At 40.4% G+C, this 14540-nt stretch overlaps 1 protein-coding gene across 5 annotated transcripts; it reads right to left on the minus strand.

The window, feature by feature from the left end:
* Positions 1-1400: 1400 nt before the first annotated feature.
* Positions 1401-13950, minus strand: MRPL39 (mitochondrial ribosomal protein L39). Of its 5 annotated transcripts, none has more exons than XM_074902200.1 (10): positions 13773-13941; positions 12990-13196; positions 12505-12644; positions 11929-12028; positions 10584-10651; positions 9188-9300; positions 6618-6683; positions 5229-5382; positions 4285-4332; positions 1401-3041 (listed from the first exon to the last, which is right to left on the minus strand). In XM_074902200.1, the coding sequence occupies exons 1-10, from the start codon at positions 13813-13815 to the stop codon at positions 2955-2957; spliced, it is 1026 nt and encodes a 341-aa protein (XP_074758301.1). In that variant the 5' UTR covers positions 13816-13941; the 3' UTR covers positions 1401-2954. The 5 variants fall into 5 exon arrangements, with proteins under 5 accessions (XP_074758301.1, XP_074758292.1, XP_074758310.1 ...); XM_074902191.1 differs by having other exon boundaries at positions 13746-13830; XM_074902209.1 differs by having other exon boundaries at positions 2910-3144; positions 13773-13944.
* Positions 13951-14540: the final 590 nt, after the last annotated feature.

Consider the following 14540-nt stretch of genomic DNA (forward strand, 5'->3'; position numbering starts at 1 on the left):
GCTAGTACCACCCTGCAGTTCAGCAATCCTTCAGCCAAAAAGAGAAAGGAAGCATTACTCTAGCTAGCTGCTGTAACATTCTTCTAGGTAGACAATTTCAGCATTTTATATGCCAACAACTAATGATAAAATACAGAAATGACCCTGAGCTCAGGGACCTGATCTTCCTGTTGCTGTGGCTGCTGTAAGCATTGTTTCCATTTGTTCTCATGCTCATCCAGGAAATCTTCAGGACTTTTTTCTAGTAGTGGCATCACTTCATACAGATTGGGTGGGAAATACTCAAAGTACCTTATGATCCATCCCTCCCAAAAAATCCCACAGATGTCTCTCCCTGCAAGCGTAACTCTGAATCCCTCTCTGGCAGAACAGGGAATTGAATCTACAAATCCTATTTCAAAAAGTGCTGTAACCACCATATCGGTGGTAAGAAGTGGACTCTGTGTTCTATAACCCAGCTCTCTCTTAACTGCTACTGTCCTCTGCAAGAATCCTGTTGCTTTTCAACAACATCCCCCAGCCCCATCACTCCCAAAGGAAGACCTGACTTCTGGAGCCCACGTAAACCAAGATGTGAGCTAGAACCAAGTGCTGCAGAAGTTTGAACTTCCATCTTTTTACACAAAGACCTCTGCAGATGCGAAGGGAAGTTGAATCTCATGTAAACTTCAGCTGGCAGCCCTCAACAGCATTTTGAATAACATAGTTCTGCACCTGCACGAGTCCCTTCCATGGGGATTCACCCGTGTCCCCACAGCTCCTGTCCCAGCAGTAAGGCAGCACATCTCCTCTTGTGGCCGCTGCTCCCACCTACTCGCGGCAGCTCTGGGAGCTCCCCAGGCCCTGTGGCAAACTCCCCTGCCCATCCCACACCTGCTTGGCTTAGACCCAGTAAAGGTCAGGAAAGGGAAATTCCCTCTCCAGACTTTTTAGCCCAGCTATACACCTTTCAGTTTCTCACACTGTAAAACACAGGTTCCCTCCCCCTCAGAAAAAAACCCAGAAAAGCTCTGAAACATGGAAGTCCAGCTAAGGTTAAAAAATTTCCTAAGGGGAAGCAGCATTCTCACCTTCCTCTGCAGGTAGGGGAATCTGGGAGGAATTCTCAACTGGATTCCCAAAATACAGAGCAGACATCAAGAGACTCTGTGGGTGGGTGATGTAACTGGCTTAAGATTCAAAACACACCACCTAAATCAAACCCCACTGGCATAATTTCACTATGGTCTTGAGTTAATCAGAGACAGCAGGCACCTCCAAAAAAGAACACAAACAAAAACCCCAGCAAATTTTGTGTTCCTCAAGACAGGAACCAACGCCTGCTCCTTCAGTAGCACCAGAGCAACAGATTCAAAGCCAAAGTATACACTGGAAGGTTAGGTTTAAAAGAAACACAAATATTTGAAGTTCAGTGCAAAGATCATTTATAGTCTTAAGAAAACATAGAATGTGTGTGTACTCTTAAGATAAACCTTGAACCGAGAATCTTATTTAAAACAATAAGCATCTGATACCATTATTAAAAGTCCTCTGCAACATTAATCATGAGGAAAAAAACCCAGTTTTTAAAGTACTCTGAGAAGGCATGGACTATAAAGATGTGTTGTATTAGACAGGAAACTAAATTAGAGGTCATAGACTGTCAGCATACTGACAGACTTCGAACATCACTGTATGCCAGTAAATCTCAATAGCTAAAGATTGCACCAAGCACAGAAATGCGTAGGAACAAACATATTTTAACACATACCTTAAGTAGATTTCTGCAGTTTCACCAAAACCTACTTTTACCATTTGCATGTCATCTTCTGTGCTCCAAAATATTCATCATTTATTTATTGTTTACTTGGATTAAGTTAGGTAAGAATTCCTTACCTAAATGTACTTTACTGATTTGCTACCCTGCTCTTACAAAACCATAGTAGCAGTTATTAGAAAGCAAGTGACACAGTGAATGGTAAAAAACAGTAACTGGGATAAAATTCAGATAAAATATATGCACTTCAAATATTAATGAAAATCTCTTCTGGCATAATGAGAACAGCTCCAATAAACTAGGAATGAAAATACAAAACATCAGAAAAAATCATCTAACAAAACCCCTTGTGAAATTTAATCGAATTCACCATATTTAAGTATCAAAGCATGAAAATGCTTAATAAATCTTATTACACTGGGGATGAAAGTAATAGACTACACTCCTGGTACTATTCTGGAAAACAATCTTTAACTGCACTTGTACAGCAGAAGATACTTAAACTGAAAGAACTTCTCTGCTTTTACATTCTGCTACTTTTGTATTAGTAAAGCAATGGCGATTACACAGTTGTATACTGAATGCAGTCTTTTGAACCAGAAACACACAGAGTATCCAATTTCAATTCTGACAGGAAATCAAAATTAGTAAAATAATATTTTTTAATCTTTTAAGGACTTCTGAAAGGGCATCTTTTTCCTTTTTTCTTTTTTTTTCCAGGTACTATTTGTCTCAACTTTCTATTGCAGTAGGCAAAGCACTCAGTGGAATTTTATCAGGAAGTTCCAGCAAGAAACACACACATCGGGTCAGAAATTAGAAGGGAGTAATTCCTTCACAAAAGACCAAACAAGGGGTCTTGAAATTATATCACGATAAAGAGGATGGCCTTTTCAGCTGCCAGTTCAACTACAGTCTGTATGCCATGCTGCATTTAATCACAGAGGACAACACAGGGACACATACAATTGCTGTCAAGATAAGGACAACTTGCAAGATGAGTTAGCGCAAATAAAACAAAGGGGAGAAAGTAATGTTTTAAGTGAAATTTTTTAAGTGGACTGAAATGACTGATAATGGCTTGAAATCTATCTGTGATTTAAGTCCACAGAATTCAAATTAATTACCAAAGACATTTCTAGATGAAGCAAAGTCATGTAAAAATACACATTTTATTATGTACATTTAGAGGTTAAAGTTAAATTGATACAGTTTTTCCTTCTTCAGTTCCATCTTTTGCCTCATGACATTCTGCTGCTGCTTCCAAGTATTTTTCTTCAGTGACCTGCAGAAATGTATCCATTTTGTTATGTTTTTTAAAATTATTTCATTCTCCTTGACCCTGGAAATCCTCCTCTCATACTGTCACTGCAACAAGAAAGGATAGCCTACAAAGACAATTATTGTCTCCAAAATGAAACAACCTGAATGACAAGCATCTTCTAACTGTTTTTAGAGAAAAGTATCATGGGCTCTGAGCACATCCTTGGCTAACAAGTTTCAGTAGACATACAGCACGCTTTCTCTCTCTTGCCACACAAATAGTAAAGTATTTGATCCAAAGGCTCCAAAACATTTGTTTTTTAATTCTTACAAATATTTCTTATGTTAAAGCATGTCTTGATAGCGAGTCTCTGGTTATATACAGCTTACATTATTTTATAGTTCCATCTATCTTAAAAACTTGCCTTTTGCATTTACTCAGTCATTGTAAAGCTTGTCTTGGATAAAAAAGTACATTTCAACTTTGAAACACTAGTTGTTGAACAGAAAAATGTTTGCAAGAAACTTATTGTCCATGTAGGTTTTAAACAGGCAAAAAATACACAAACTACTGCATTTATGCAGTTTTGTGACATAGCATCACTTTTACCTCCAGTAACTTTCACCTAGGTTCACTCAGTGGTATTAGATTTTATCACTGCATTTACTTATAGAAATATGTTTGCATGTGTTCTCTCAAACCTGTGGCAGAAAACCTATTACCTAAAATCTAAGTAAGTGTAAATACATTATTCCAATTTTACTTTTCTTATTTCACGTTCATGATTAAAACAGGAAAAAAAAATTTAAATTTTACATGCATGTGATACCAATATTAATTCTAGAGATTAATTTGAAAAATACCAATATATTTTAAAGATAAAATTAACAACAGCTTAGAGAGATTACTACAAAAAGCATGTGGGATTCTCAGAAGCAGACAGCTTCAGAGCCACAGATAGGAAGTCTGATATAATTTGCTCCAGGGTTGTTTTTTTTAATAGCACAAATTCTATCAGTTGAATAGTGGGGGGGGGGGGGGGTTTTAAACTGTACAGTGCATTTTAATAACTAGACTTCAGAAACAGTACTAGCATACCCTCTGCTACACAGCAGTTAGATTTCCTGTGCATCCAATTTTTAACCTGTGAACATTTCCATTCCTAAAGATAAGTTCCTGAATACATTACCTATATCATTCAAATTCTACTCGATCACAGCATATCTTTATATTTGGTAAGCTCTACTTCGCCACTGAAACTTACCAGCCTTTTTGATCTTTCCAGCAGTTTTTGCCACACGATGTGGTAAGCCTGCATTAAATATCATTAAATTATGTTAGTGGAGGTAAAAAAAGAAAATCTTATCATAGAAGAGAATCTGACAAATGTATAGAAATGGTGGCACAAAACCATAACAATCCCTAATTTAGATGTTACAGTTTATAATTTCAGTGTCCAATTAGCCCATATGTGGGACTTGAATAAATGCTAATCACACCCATCCAATGTGTGGAATCATTGAGGGGGTAATGAGTAAAAACAGGAATTAAAATCTTATGAGGAGGAAGGGAACACAGAGATGAAGTGAGGAACCCAGTGCTCACTTGTCTCTTGAAAACTTCCCCAACTGAGAGAACAGCACACGTGCTAAACCACAGATTAAAATCATGTAAGTCAACAGGAATGGGAAGAAAGACTCCTGCCTCTACCTATAGTCGTGCAAAGCCTTTGTTTAATAAAAAAAAAAAAAAAGTCCTAGCACTAACGAGTCTTAAGTTTTACTTTGGTGTCCTAAAAGACTTCAAAATGGCATCCTTTATCTTGAGAATAAATTCAAAGTTCTGCTCTTTCCTGAATCTGAATAAACACTGTCATCAGCCTCTATTTCAGAAGATTAGGATGCACAACTAAGGCAAGCTGAATGAAATATCCATGCAGAAATTGAATAACTGAAACAACACTTTCAGTACTGAAAAATAACATTAAGCGCCCTCTGATGCAAACTCTTCTAGATGACTTCACATCCACAATAGTTCCAGTAAAACCCCAAACATCCAACATAGTCATCACCATGGGCCTTCCCCTTCTGCTACTGTTCCAACCTCTGAATTACATTTGGCTACTAGCACAGCATATAATAAAGGTCTGAAAGTAAGACAGATGTCCTAACTTAAAGAAGGAAAACCTGTACATGATGGATTAGTTACCTTCAGATGCACTGGCAGGGACACACCTTGGAACCTCCTTATCAATTCAGATTGGTTAGTCTGAAGATTATGGGCTGCCGTTATCTCATACTGGAAACAGAAACTTGTTCTTGGAATATGAGGGCCTTCACTAACATCTACAAAGTCACCAAACCTGATGGGAGAAAAAAACCCCTATGTCAAATATATTTAGAGAGAATTCCAAGCCTATTTGTTTTTATTTTTGATTAGCAAATTCCTATCCCCAGAACAGATGGAAGAAAATCCACACAAATCCCAAACCAAATCTAAACAAATCCCCAGTTCAACATTTCTAGGTCTCCTGAAGCAAAAGTATAAGTCACACAATTTCCTAAAATTAACCTATGAAATTTAAACCTTAAGTCTAGACAGAGGATCCTAGATTTAACAAATCTTTGAAGACATCTTGGCTTTAAAAGTGGGATAACTGTCGTTCACCAGATTTCTCTCCAAGAGCATGTATTTTCCACAGTACAGTGTTTACAACCTGCACAGGTAATTCCCTTTCAGGTCTGGGAAAACTGCAAATCAATTAAGAAAAGTGAGAGAAAAAAAAAATAAATGTACAGCAAAAGAATACTTGGAACAAATGTCTCCCAGAAATCAATAGGTAAGTCCATTTTCCCTCTTACTGAGCAAATTGGAGAGTGGGAGGAAGGAGAGAACAGACACAGCATTGTTTTAAAATTCCAAGAACCATCACTGGCAAAGCCATCTGTTCCTTTAGAGAGATGTGGATTCCAAAAATCAAATGCAGCAAAATTTAGACATCTAGAAAACTGAATATCCTACACCAGCCTAAGCTAGTCTGAAATTCTTCTCTATGACTGAGATACAGCACAAGCTTCCTGCTTCCAGCCTAAGAACTTTTATATCTTGCACCGTATCCCAGGAGCCATTCTCATCTCCACCACTACAAGGCAGCAGCTTGCCAGTTAGGAAGATCTTGACAACTCTGGAAAAAAAAAAAATCACTATGCAATGCTAACTCCTGTTTTCAGACAAGTATTTGGTTTGTATTTTGTTTAACCTGTCAAACTCTAGAGAATTATTTAGATTTTATGTAAAAGCATTTAAAGCAGTAAGCCTTCTCTGGCACTTACCACCTTTAACATAGCAAGAAATAGAAATGTAGTGAGATCCACCAAGTGCTAAGTATCACAAAACAATGGTTGTATTAAAAAAAAAAAAACCCAAACACAAAAACAAAACCAACATCTTAAGACAGACTACATACAGCAATGAATACAAGTGATTTTTAAATTGAAAACTATCACAAGTAACTTACTCCACACCTATGGAAAGTACTTGCAATATAATCAAATCTTTCAGTGAATCATTACAGAATGAGAGTTCAATTTTGCTCACCTATGTAATGTTACAATTCCTTCTGCATTCTGAGAAGCTTTTCGTTCTATCATCTCCATTTTGTACCTGAACAAGACAAAAAAAGGTTAAAAAAATCCTCACCTTTAACACCTAGTTCTTGTAAGAATACTTAAGAGATAGATTTAAGGAGCATTCTTAAAAATCATGATCATATTTATGTGAGCTTTGAAACAGGTTTGAATTCTTAATTTTATATGACATGTTTCATAAAGCTTGTCATACAGACCTGTTAGTCTAACGACAGTTCCCAGAAAAATTATGGAGAAGATTATACTGAATACTATAGAAATGCATTCAAAAAACAATGCAATCATCGGGCACAGTCAACACGTGTTTGCAAAGGGAAAGACCTGCTTAACTAATTCCATATTTTTCTAAAAGGTCACCTGCCCAGCTGATGAAGGGAAGGAGGTGAATGTAGTTTTTTGGGACTTTAGTAAGGCTTTTGATACTGTCCCTCATGGCACCTTTCTGGACAAGTTGTCCAGTTGTGGGATAAGTAGGTTTGTGGTGCACTGGGTGAAGAACTGGCAGAAGGACAGAGCAAAAAAACTTGTAGTGAATGGGGCTACATCTGGCTGGCAGCCAGTCACCAGTGGTGTTCCTCAGGGCCCAATTCTAGGGCCAGTTCTGTTCAATACATTTATCCGTGATCTGGATGCAGGAGTTGAATGTACAATTAGCAAGTTTGCTGATGATACCAAACTGGGAAGTGTTGTTGACTTGTAGGACAAGAGGCCTTGCAGAGGAACCTAGACAGATTGGAGCACTGAACAATCATCAACAGCATGAAATTTAACAAGTTCAAATGCCAATTCTGCACCTGTGAGGGATTAACGCTGGGCACACGTATAAACTGGGAGAGGAGTGGCTGGATAACAGCCCTGCAGAAAGGGATCTGGGAGGGCTGGTCAACAGCAGGGCTCAGGACAAGTTAGTAGCATGTGCCCTGACAGCCCAAAGGGCAAACCAATCCTGGGGTCCATCAAACACTGTAAAACTATCCAGTCAGGAGAGGTGATTATCCCACTGTATTCAGCACTGGTGCAGCCTTGCTTTGAGTGCTGTGTGCAGTTCTGGGCTCCACACTTTAAGAAGGATGTGAAGGTCCTTGAATGTGTCCAGAGGAGGGCAGCAAAGCTGGTGAAAGGGCTGGAAGCCATGTCCTGCGAGGAGCAGCTGAGGACTTTGGGCTTGTCTACTGTGGAGAAAAGGAAGCTGAGGAGTGACCTCCTTGCTCTCTCCAGCTTCCTGAGGAGGGGAAGGGGACAGGGAGGTGCTGAGCTCTCCTCCCTGGGATCCAGTGACAGGATGTGTGGGAATGGTTCAAAGCTGCACCAGGGGAAGTTCAGACTGACATTGTGAAGCATTCCTTTACAAAGAGGGTGGTCAAACACTGAAACAGGCTTCCTGGAGAGGTGGTTGATGCCCCAAGCCTGTCAGTGTTTAAGAGGCATTTAGACAATGCCCTTAATAACACGCCTTAATTTTTGGTCAGCCCTGTTGTATTAGATGATCATTGTAGTTCCTTTGCTACTAAAATAGTCTGTTCTATTCTACGTATATGTTATAGGAGGGCCGTGCTCCCTCAACAGAAAAATAAAATTAACCTACTACTTCAAATAAAGAGTTTTTCAAGTCACATGTAAGACTATAAGATGCTATCAGACCACCTAAACTGATTTTATGCCATCTGTGGCCCTCAACAGCTGGCCATCTGCAAGACAGCCAAGTGTTCTCTGCTCTTTCTACACACACACACACTCACACACAAATATACACATACAATGTCTAAAGCTAATATCAAAAGTCAGCTCCCACCTACTGTCAGTGCTTGCCAGCCAACATAGCAAAGAGATGTCTGTCTGTATGTCACATTAATATCATCATTATTAAGCTAAAAAACTAACTATTTTTGCAACTTTAGTTTTAACATAATTTCATTTTGGTTCACAAAATGATAAATGATTTATCATTTTCCCCCACCTCTCTCCAACTACTAAAAAGCTATGGATCAGAGAACTTTTTTCCCAAAACATTAAGTGTTTTTTCACTGAAGAAGGCTGGAGTGTTTTGAACAAGTTCTTTCATAGCAAAGCCACAGTATTTTATCCATTTTCCCTCTGCAGAGCTAAAAACCTGTGTATCATCAAATCTTCCTTTGAAGATACCATGATACGAAAAATCTACATTCCTTTGAACACCACAGCTTTTCAGCAAAGGCTGAGAGTAACTAGCACTCCAAATCTAACCACCAGAACTTCAATTTAAAAGCAGTGAAATCTTAGAGCTCACTAATAAACAAAGAAGTCTACAGTCTTTCATTTGCCACAAAACTACATCCTGTAAAGTGTTAGCCTCTGGAGAGAACATTAAAAATAAATTAAGGTAGTGTGACAAAGAGAATGGAGGCAGACTCATTCAAAGTAGCAGGAGAACTATCTTCTTACCTCATCTGTCACATCTTATTTTAGATTTACAAAACCAATCAGAGATTTAAATAAATTCCTAATTGCCTTTCTATAAGAAAGGCAAATTTAGGCACTTACCTGTTATGCTGAAACATTTCATGTGCTACTTTTGCTTCAACATGCAGTGTTTCAAATGGCAGGTCTTTATGAATTAGCTTTGTGGCATCCCTTGTAAGGGAACGGAAGCTGTCCTAAAAAACAGTTGATACATACAAAACTGTCACCACTGCTTCACAGCTGTAGTGAATAGACAAAGCATAGGAAACACTAAATATTAGCTAAAACAACAAGGATTATCTACTATAAACCTGAAATATAAGAATATTCCTGTAGGACTGTAACTCTTGCTATGTATCAGCAAGAGATTGCTACAGATCATCGCTGTTTAAATGGACTGATGCACTGCCCAGTCAAATCAACAGGCATTTTTCCCACCAGAAACAATACATTACTTGGAGTTAAACTTCTCAGATTTTCCCTACATGATATACATACATAGTAGCAAGATTGTGTATCTTGTTTCCCAAAATCATGACTCCACTTACACATGGCCTCTATTGTGACGGAATCAAAGGGCAAAAAAGTACTGAATAATTAATAAATAGAAATTGATCACCTTGGTCCAGAAACCAAAGCTCTGTATACTCAGATTTACTGATAAGTAAGAAATTTTTATTAATAAAAACTTATAATGTCACATAGAAAATATTTCCTACTAAGTTACTTCAACCACAAGATCATATGGAAGAAAAAACCTGCATTGTACCAATACCGCTTTGTTAGCTGTACACACCTCTGCTGATATTTGGGCATGAGAACAAGAATAGGTACCAGATGATTAAAACAATTGTAATCAGACCAGCTACGAAATGAGGTTTTAGGTTATTAGATTTACTGAAGAGAATGAAATACAAGCAAGCTATTAAGGAGAGCTTCAGCTCAATGTGCCCACAGTTCTTTTGCCACAATAAACTGATTATGCTATAAACCACGAGGTGAAAATCTGCGTATTACACACATTTTTATTTTCAGAGGGCTCTACTTACACAAAAACTGTGGTTTCATCCACATTACCAGGCAAGAGCAGGTGAGCAGGAGCAGATCTGTATAGTAACAAAGACGGTACCAAGGTGCCAATGGCCACGTCAACTGTCTTTAATTGTATTTCAGACTAGAACTTACTCTAGTCCCACAGACCTAAAACGTGTAAGCATCTGGAGGACAGCTCAAGGTTTAATTGCATCTGAAAGGAAACCAGTCTGTGTGCTCTGAGAGCACTCTGCAGTGATAGCCAGTATGTGGCAAATGCAGAGATTAGTTTCCAAAGACATCTCCTAACCTAAACAAACACTACTGTAGATATACCCAACAAAAAGAAAAAAAAACACACCGCCCCCTCTCCCCCATTAAGAAAGAACCACTGGACAAGGATACAAGCTCTACAACTTTCCAGGCAAGAAGTTATTGTGCTTACGTTTGTTGGTTTCCAGTCATTCAGTCTATTGTCCAAAATTACATCATAACAAAAAGCTCCAGAGATCACTGCAATTCCAATTCCAAAGAGAAGAATATTGACGTTTGTAACAAAATATGTATTTCATTGTCATACTATGTTCTTATATAAAAATGAATGAGAAAAATTATCTCAAGAAATCCATAATATAAATTTTCAGCTGTGATTATACAAATGACAGATCTAACCCGAATCATTTTCATTTAATATCAATGAATAAGAAAGTAATTTGAAATGAGTTTTAGTGTCAGTATAATACAACCCCATTAAGGAGAAAAAAAAAGTAGTGCTTCTGAACACTGCATCTAACATTGAAAGAAAAACACTCTGAAAACATTTCACATTTTTCCTGTGTATGCACAGTACACTAAAAGTAAACTTGCACTATTAAGCTGTAAAGAGGAATTTATTGCATAGAGAAATCAGACAATCTTAGAGCTGAGGTAGAATGTTTATCCATGACACAAGCATGGCACAAATTCATTATAAAGACAACACAAATTTCTGTGATAGTCATCAGAACACTCTGTGTGTATATTTATTCAGTTATTGTCATCTTAGAAAACAAGCTTATGAACCCAGTAAGCTCACACTATTTCTATACATACAGTATAATGATATAGCTCAATATATGCAAGAATACTCCAAATCCTGGTGAAACTGAAATATCCACTCTACACTTACCAATCGAGACAAATGCTGGAACTGCTAAAAAGTGAATCAACTGTAGGAGGATTCCACATGACTGGCAATCAACTTTCTTGTATATCAAATGCATAATCACGGATGCTTTGTTATTTAAATAACCTCCCCTCATGCATTTTCTCACTTTTGGAAATCTTTGATCAGGTCACAGCTGAGCAAAAGTTGTTACTAACCCTGTTTGTACTTCAATAATCTTCCACCTTAATGCATACATCATGATTTTTAGTAACTCAAGTGCTCACAAGGTTATACAGTTACTACAGGAATTTCACAGAAACACATCACGTCTTCTAAATACCTTCACTCATGTAACTTCACAATAAAAAGGTTATGTCCAGGAATTACTAACTTAACCTATGAAATCCTAAGTGGTCTGAAAAGCAGTTGCCACACAGACCAATCTTCTGTGCTTTGATAACAAAATTGTTTTCAGTGTGATTACTATAAATTAAAGACTACAACAACAGCACATAATACACATATCAATGCTAAGCACCTTCATTCACTGGAAAAGGAGCCTCTGGTTTTTTGGTAACACTAGTAGACACTCACTTAAGAAGCAGGAAAAGACAAGACAATCAATATAAAACACTTATATCACCTGGCACTTCTGGAGATTTAATCAGATTGACTGAGTACTCATCTTTGAATGCCCGCTTTAACACACACGCCATGATCATGGCACAGGAACGCCAATAGGCCTGTAAAGAGAATTTCAAAACATAAATGTATTACCCATAGCAGATGAACATCAGCGATTTATTCCAAGAGAATACCAACATCCAACTGAGTGACGCACAAACCTAGCTGTCAACCCAAGCATTACTTTCTTTAGTATTTAATCTTCTATTTGGAGATGTTTCTCCATATAAAATCAATTTTTAAAAAAAATCAAAACTGCACTTGAAATGCAAGCCAAATGTTTCCCTGGAGATATTTAAATCTTAAATCATAGAATAATATAACAATATCAGTTGAAAGGGATGCCCACACATCACCTAGCCCACACCCTGATCCAGCTAATGATAATCATGGTGTGCCAACCAACTATTAAAAATATCTGAACTTTCACGACCACAAAGTTCAAGAAAGCAGATGGACACAGAACTGCAAAGGGCAAACATAATCAAGTGGTCATAATCAGGGTCACCTACAATAGGACAAGATACAGATTTACCTTGTTTACTTCCTCTGGATCTTCATCTTTGAAAGTAAGGAACTGAATTTCACATGATTTGGTCAAGGGTTTGTACATATCCCAGACTTCACCATCCACAAGAGCTAGAACAGATTTCTTGCAATGCCACTCACTTAAGTCTAAAGAAAGTAAAACAAGTAGTACACAGTTATTAACCATATTCCTCAGAGTCAGCAGTTTAGACCCCTACATTTGTAACAGCAAACTGCAAGTTTCACTTTTGTAAATGACTTGGAAGGATGAGCTATTAACAGACTCCAATCAGCTCAGTTTCTGCTGATGTATTTTAGTACAAATGTATTTTAAACTTACTAAACGCAAATATTCTGAATGCACATCTGTGGCATTGGTCACTAAAATGTCAATAACACTAACATTTCAAATTGAGATAACAACTACTTCAACTGGCAGCACGATTTTCATTATTGGTGGCACAACGTTAGTTTAAGAGTCCATTCACTTACGCATGGCACAATTGTACGGAGTAGACAAGGCTTTGTTCATTATAAACACGGTGCCGGGGTGAGATTTCCCAGTGTATTTTACTTCAATTTTCTCAATTCGTGGATAAAGAGACAACTGCCTCTCTTTCTCTCTGTTGAAGAGTTCATTACGCATCAGAATCAGTTCATCTGATGTCAGCCGAGAAACTGTTGGTGTGGAGAAGAACCCTGGTAAAAGGAAAGATCTAAAATAAGCAATAAGTTTTCAAAGCCTCTTTATAAGAGGTTGGTTTCTAAAGAAAATGAGACATGCCACTGCACTGCTAATCCCTGTGCCCGCCTCAATACGCTTACGGTGAGCGAGCACTTCAGCGGCTCTTACAGCCCGTCCGTTCTTGGTCCCTGCAACGCCTGCAGGGAGTCACAACCGAGAACTCCGCACCAGCGGAAGCTTAGGGACGTGCTCTGCTGCAGAGGCCCTTCCCTCAGACAGGCCAACCGCCCCCGACACACCGCGGCCCGGCCCGGCCCGGCCCGGCCCTGCGCGGGGTACGGGGTCGACAGGGCCTCCCGCCCACGGCAGCCGCGCCCACAGCGGCCTCCTCAGCCCGGCGGGCCGGGCACCCGGGCCGAGCCGGGCCAGGCCGGGCCGCCCCGCACGGCACGGCACGGCACGGCACGGCACGGCACGGCACGGCTGCCCCAGGCCGGGCCCCTCGGAGCACCGGCGCAAGACGAGCCCGAAGCCGTCCCGGCGCACACCCAGCGCCCCGCCACGCCCGCGCCCGGCCCGCCGCCACTCACGGCGCCCCTCCCGCGGGCAGCGGGCAGCCCAGCGCGCCGCCATGCTCCGGCCGAGTCCCTCCTTCCCCCGGCTCCGCCGGAAACAGCGGCGGCGGCAGCGCGGTTCCGCCCGGCGCTCGGCCCGCGGCCGCCGGGCCGCGCCGGGGCGGGTCAGGACCGGGGCCGGGGCTCGAGGCGGATCGGGGGGTCGGTCCCTGTTCCCACCCCGCGGCCGTTCGCGCTCTCTCCCGAGGCCCCGTGAGTTCTGTATTAGTTCCCGAACGCTGAGGGCGGGGTGCGTGGCCCCCTCCCTCCCTTTGCCGCTGCAGTGCTACCCTGGGCGGTAGTGTCATCCCCGACACCGGCGTCTTCTGGGTGGCCCTACGGTGTATGTGCAGCCGCCTGGCAGAGAAGATCACAAACACGCAGTACGGGGGCTACAGCATTCACATTAACGGCCGGGAGGCTGTTGGAGAAGCGTCTGTGGTGCCCGGCTCCCTGCTATGGGCCGCAGCACGCACAGGCTGCCAAGTCTCCCGGGAACTCCAGCTCCACACCGCCTGCTCCCCTTCGCCATCCCTGCCCCGCTCCACTGGGCTTGCACGGCGAGGTTTTGGTAGTGAGGGAGTGTCGCTGTAGAGACGGACAAAGCGACACACAACACACTCACATGGGTGAACAAGCGGCTGGGTTTTTTTATTACTAAAAGCGTGCAGTTTTATATCTTTCAAGTGTCAGAGTGTTACAGTATAATTGGTCAAAAAGTTGGTTTTAACATTCTCATTGGAT

This window comes from Athene noctua, chromosome 1 (genome assembly GCF_965140245.1).
Source record: "Athene noctua chromosome 1, bAthNoc1.hap1.1, whole genome shotgun sequence".
Classification (NCBI taxonomy): domain Eukaryota; kingdom Metazoa; phylum Chordata; class Aves; order Strigiformes; family Strigidae; genus Athene; species Athene noctua.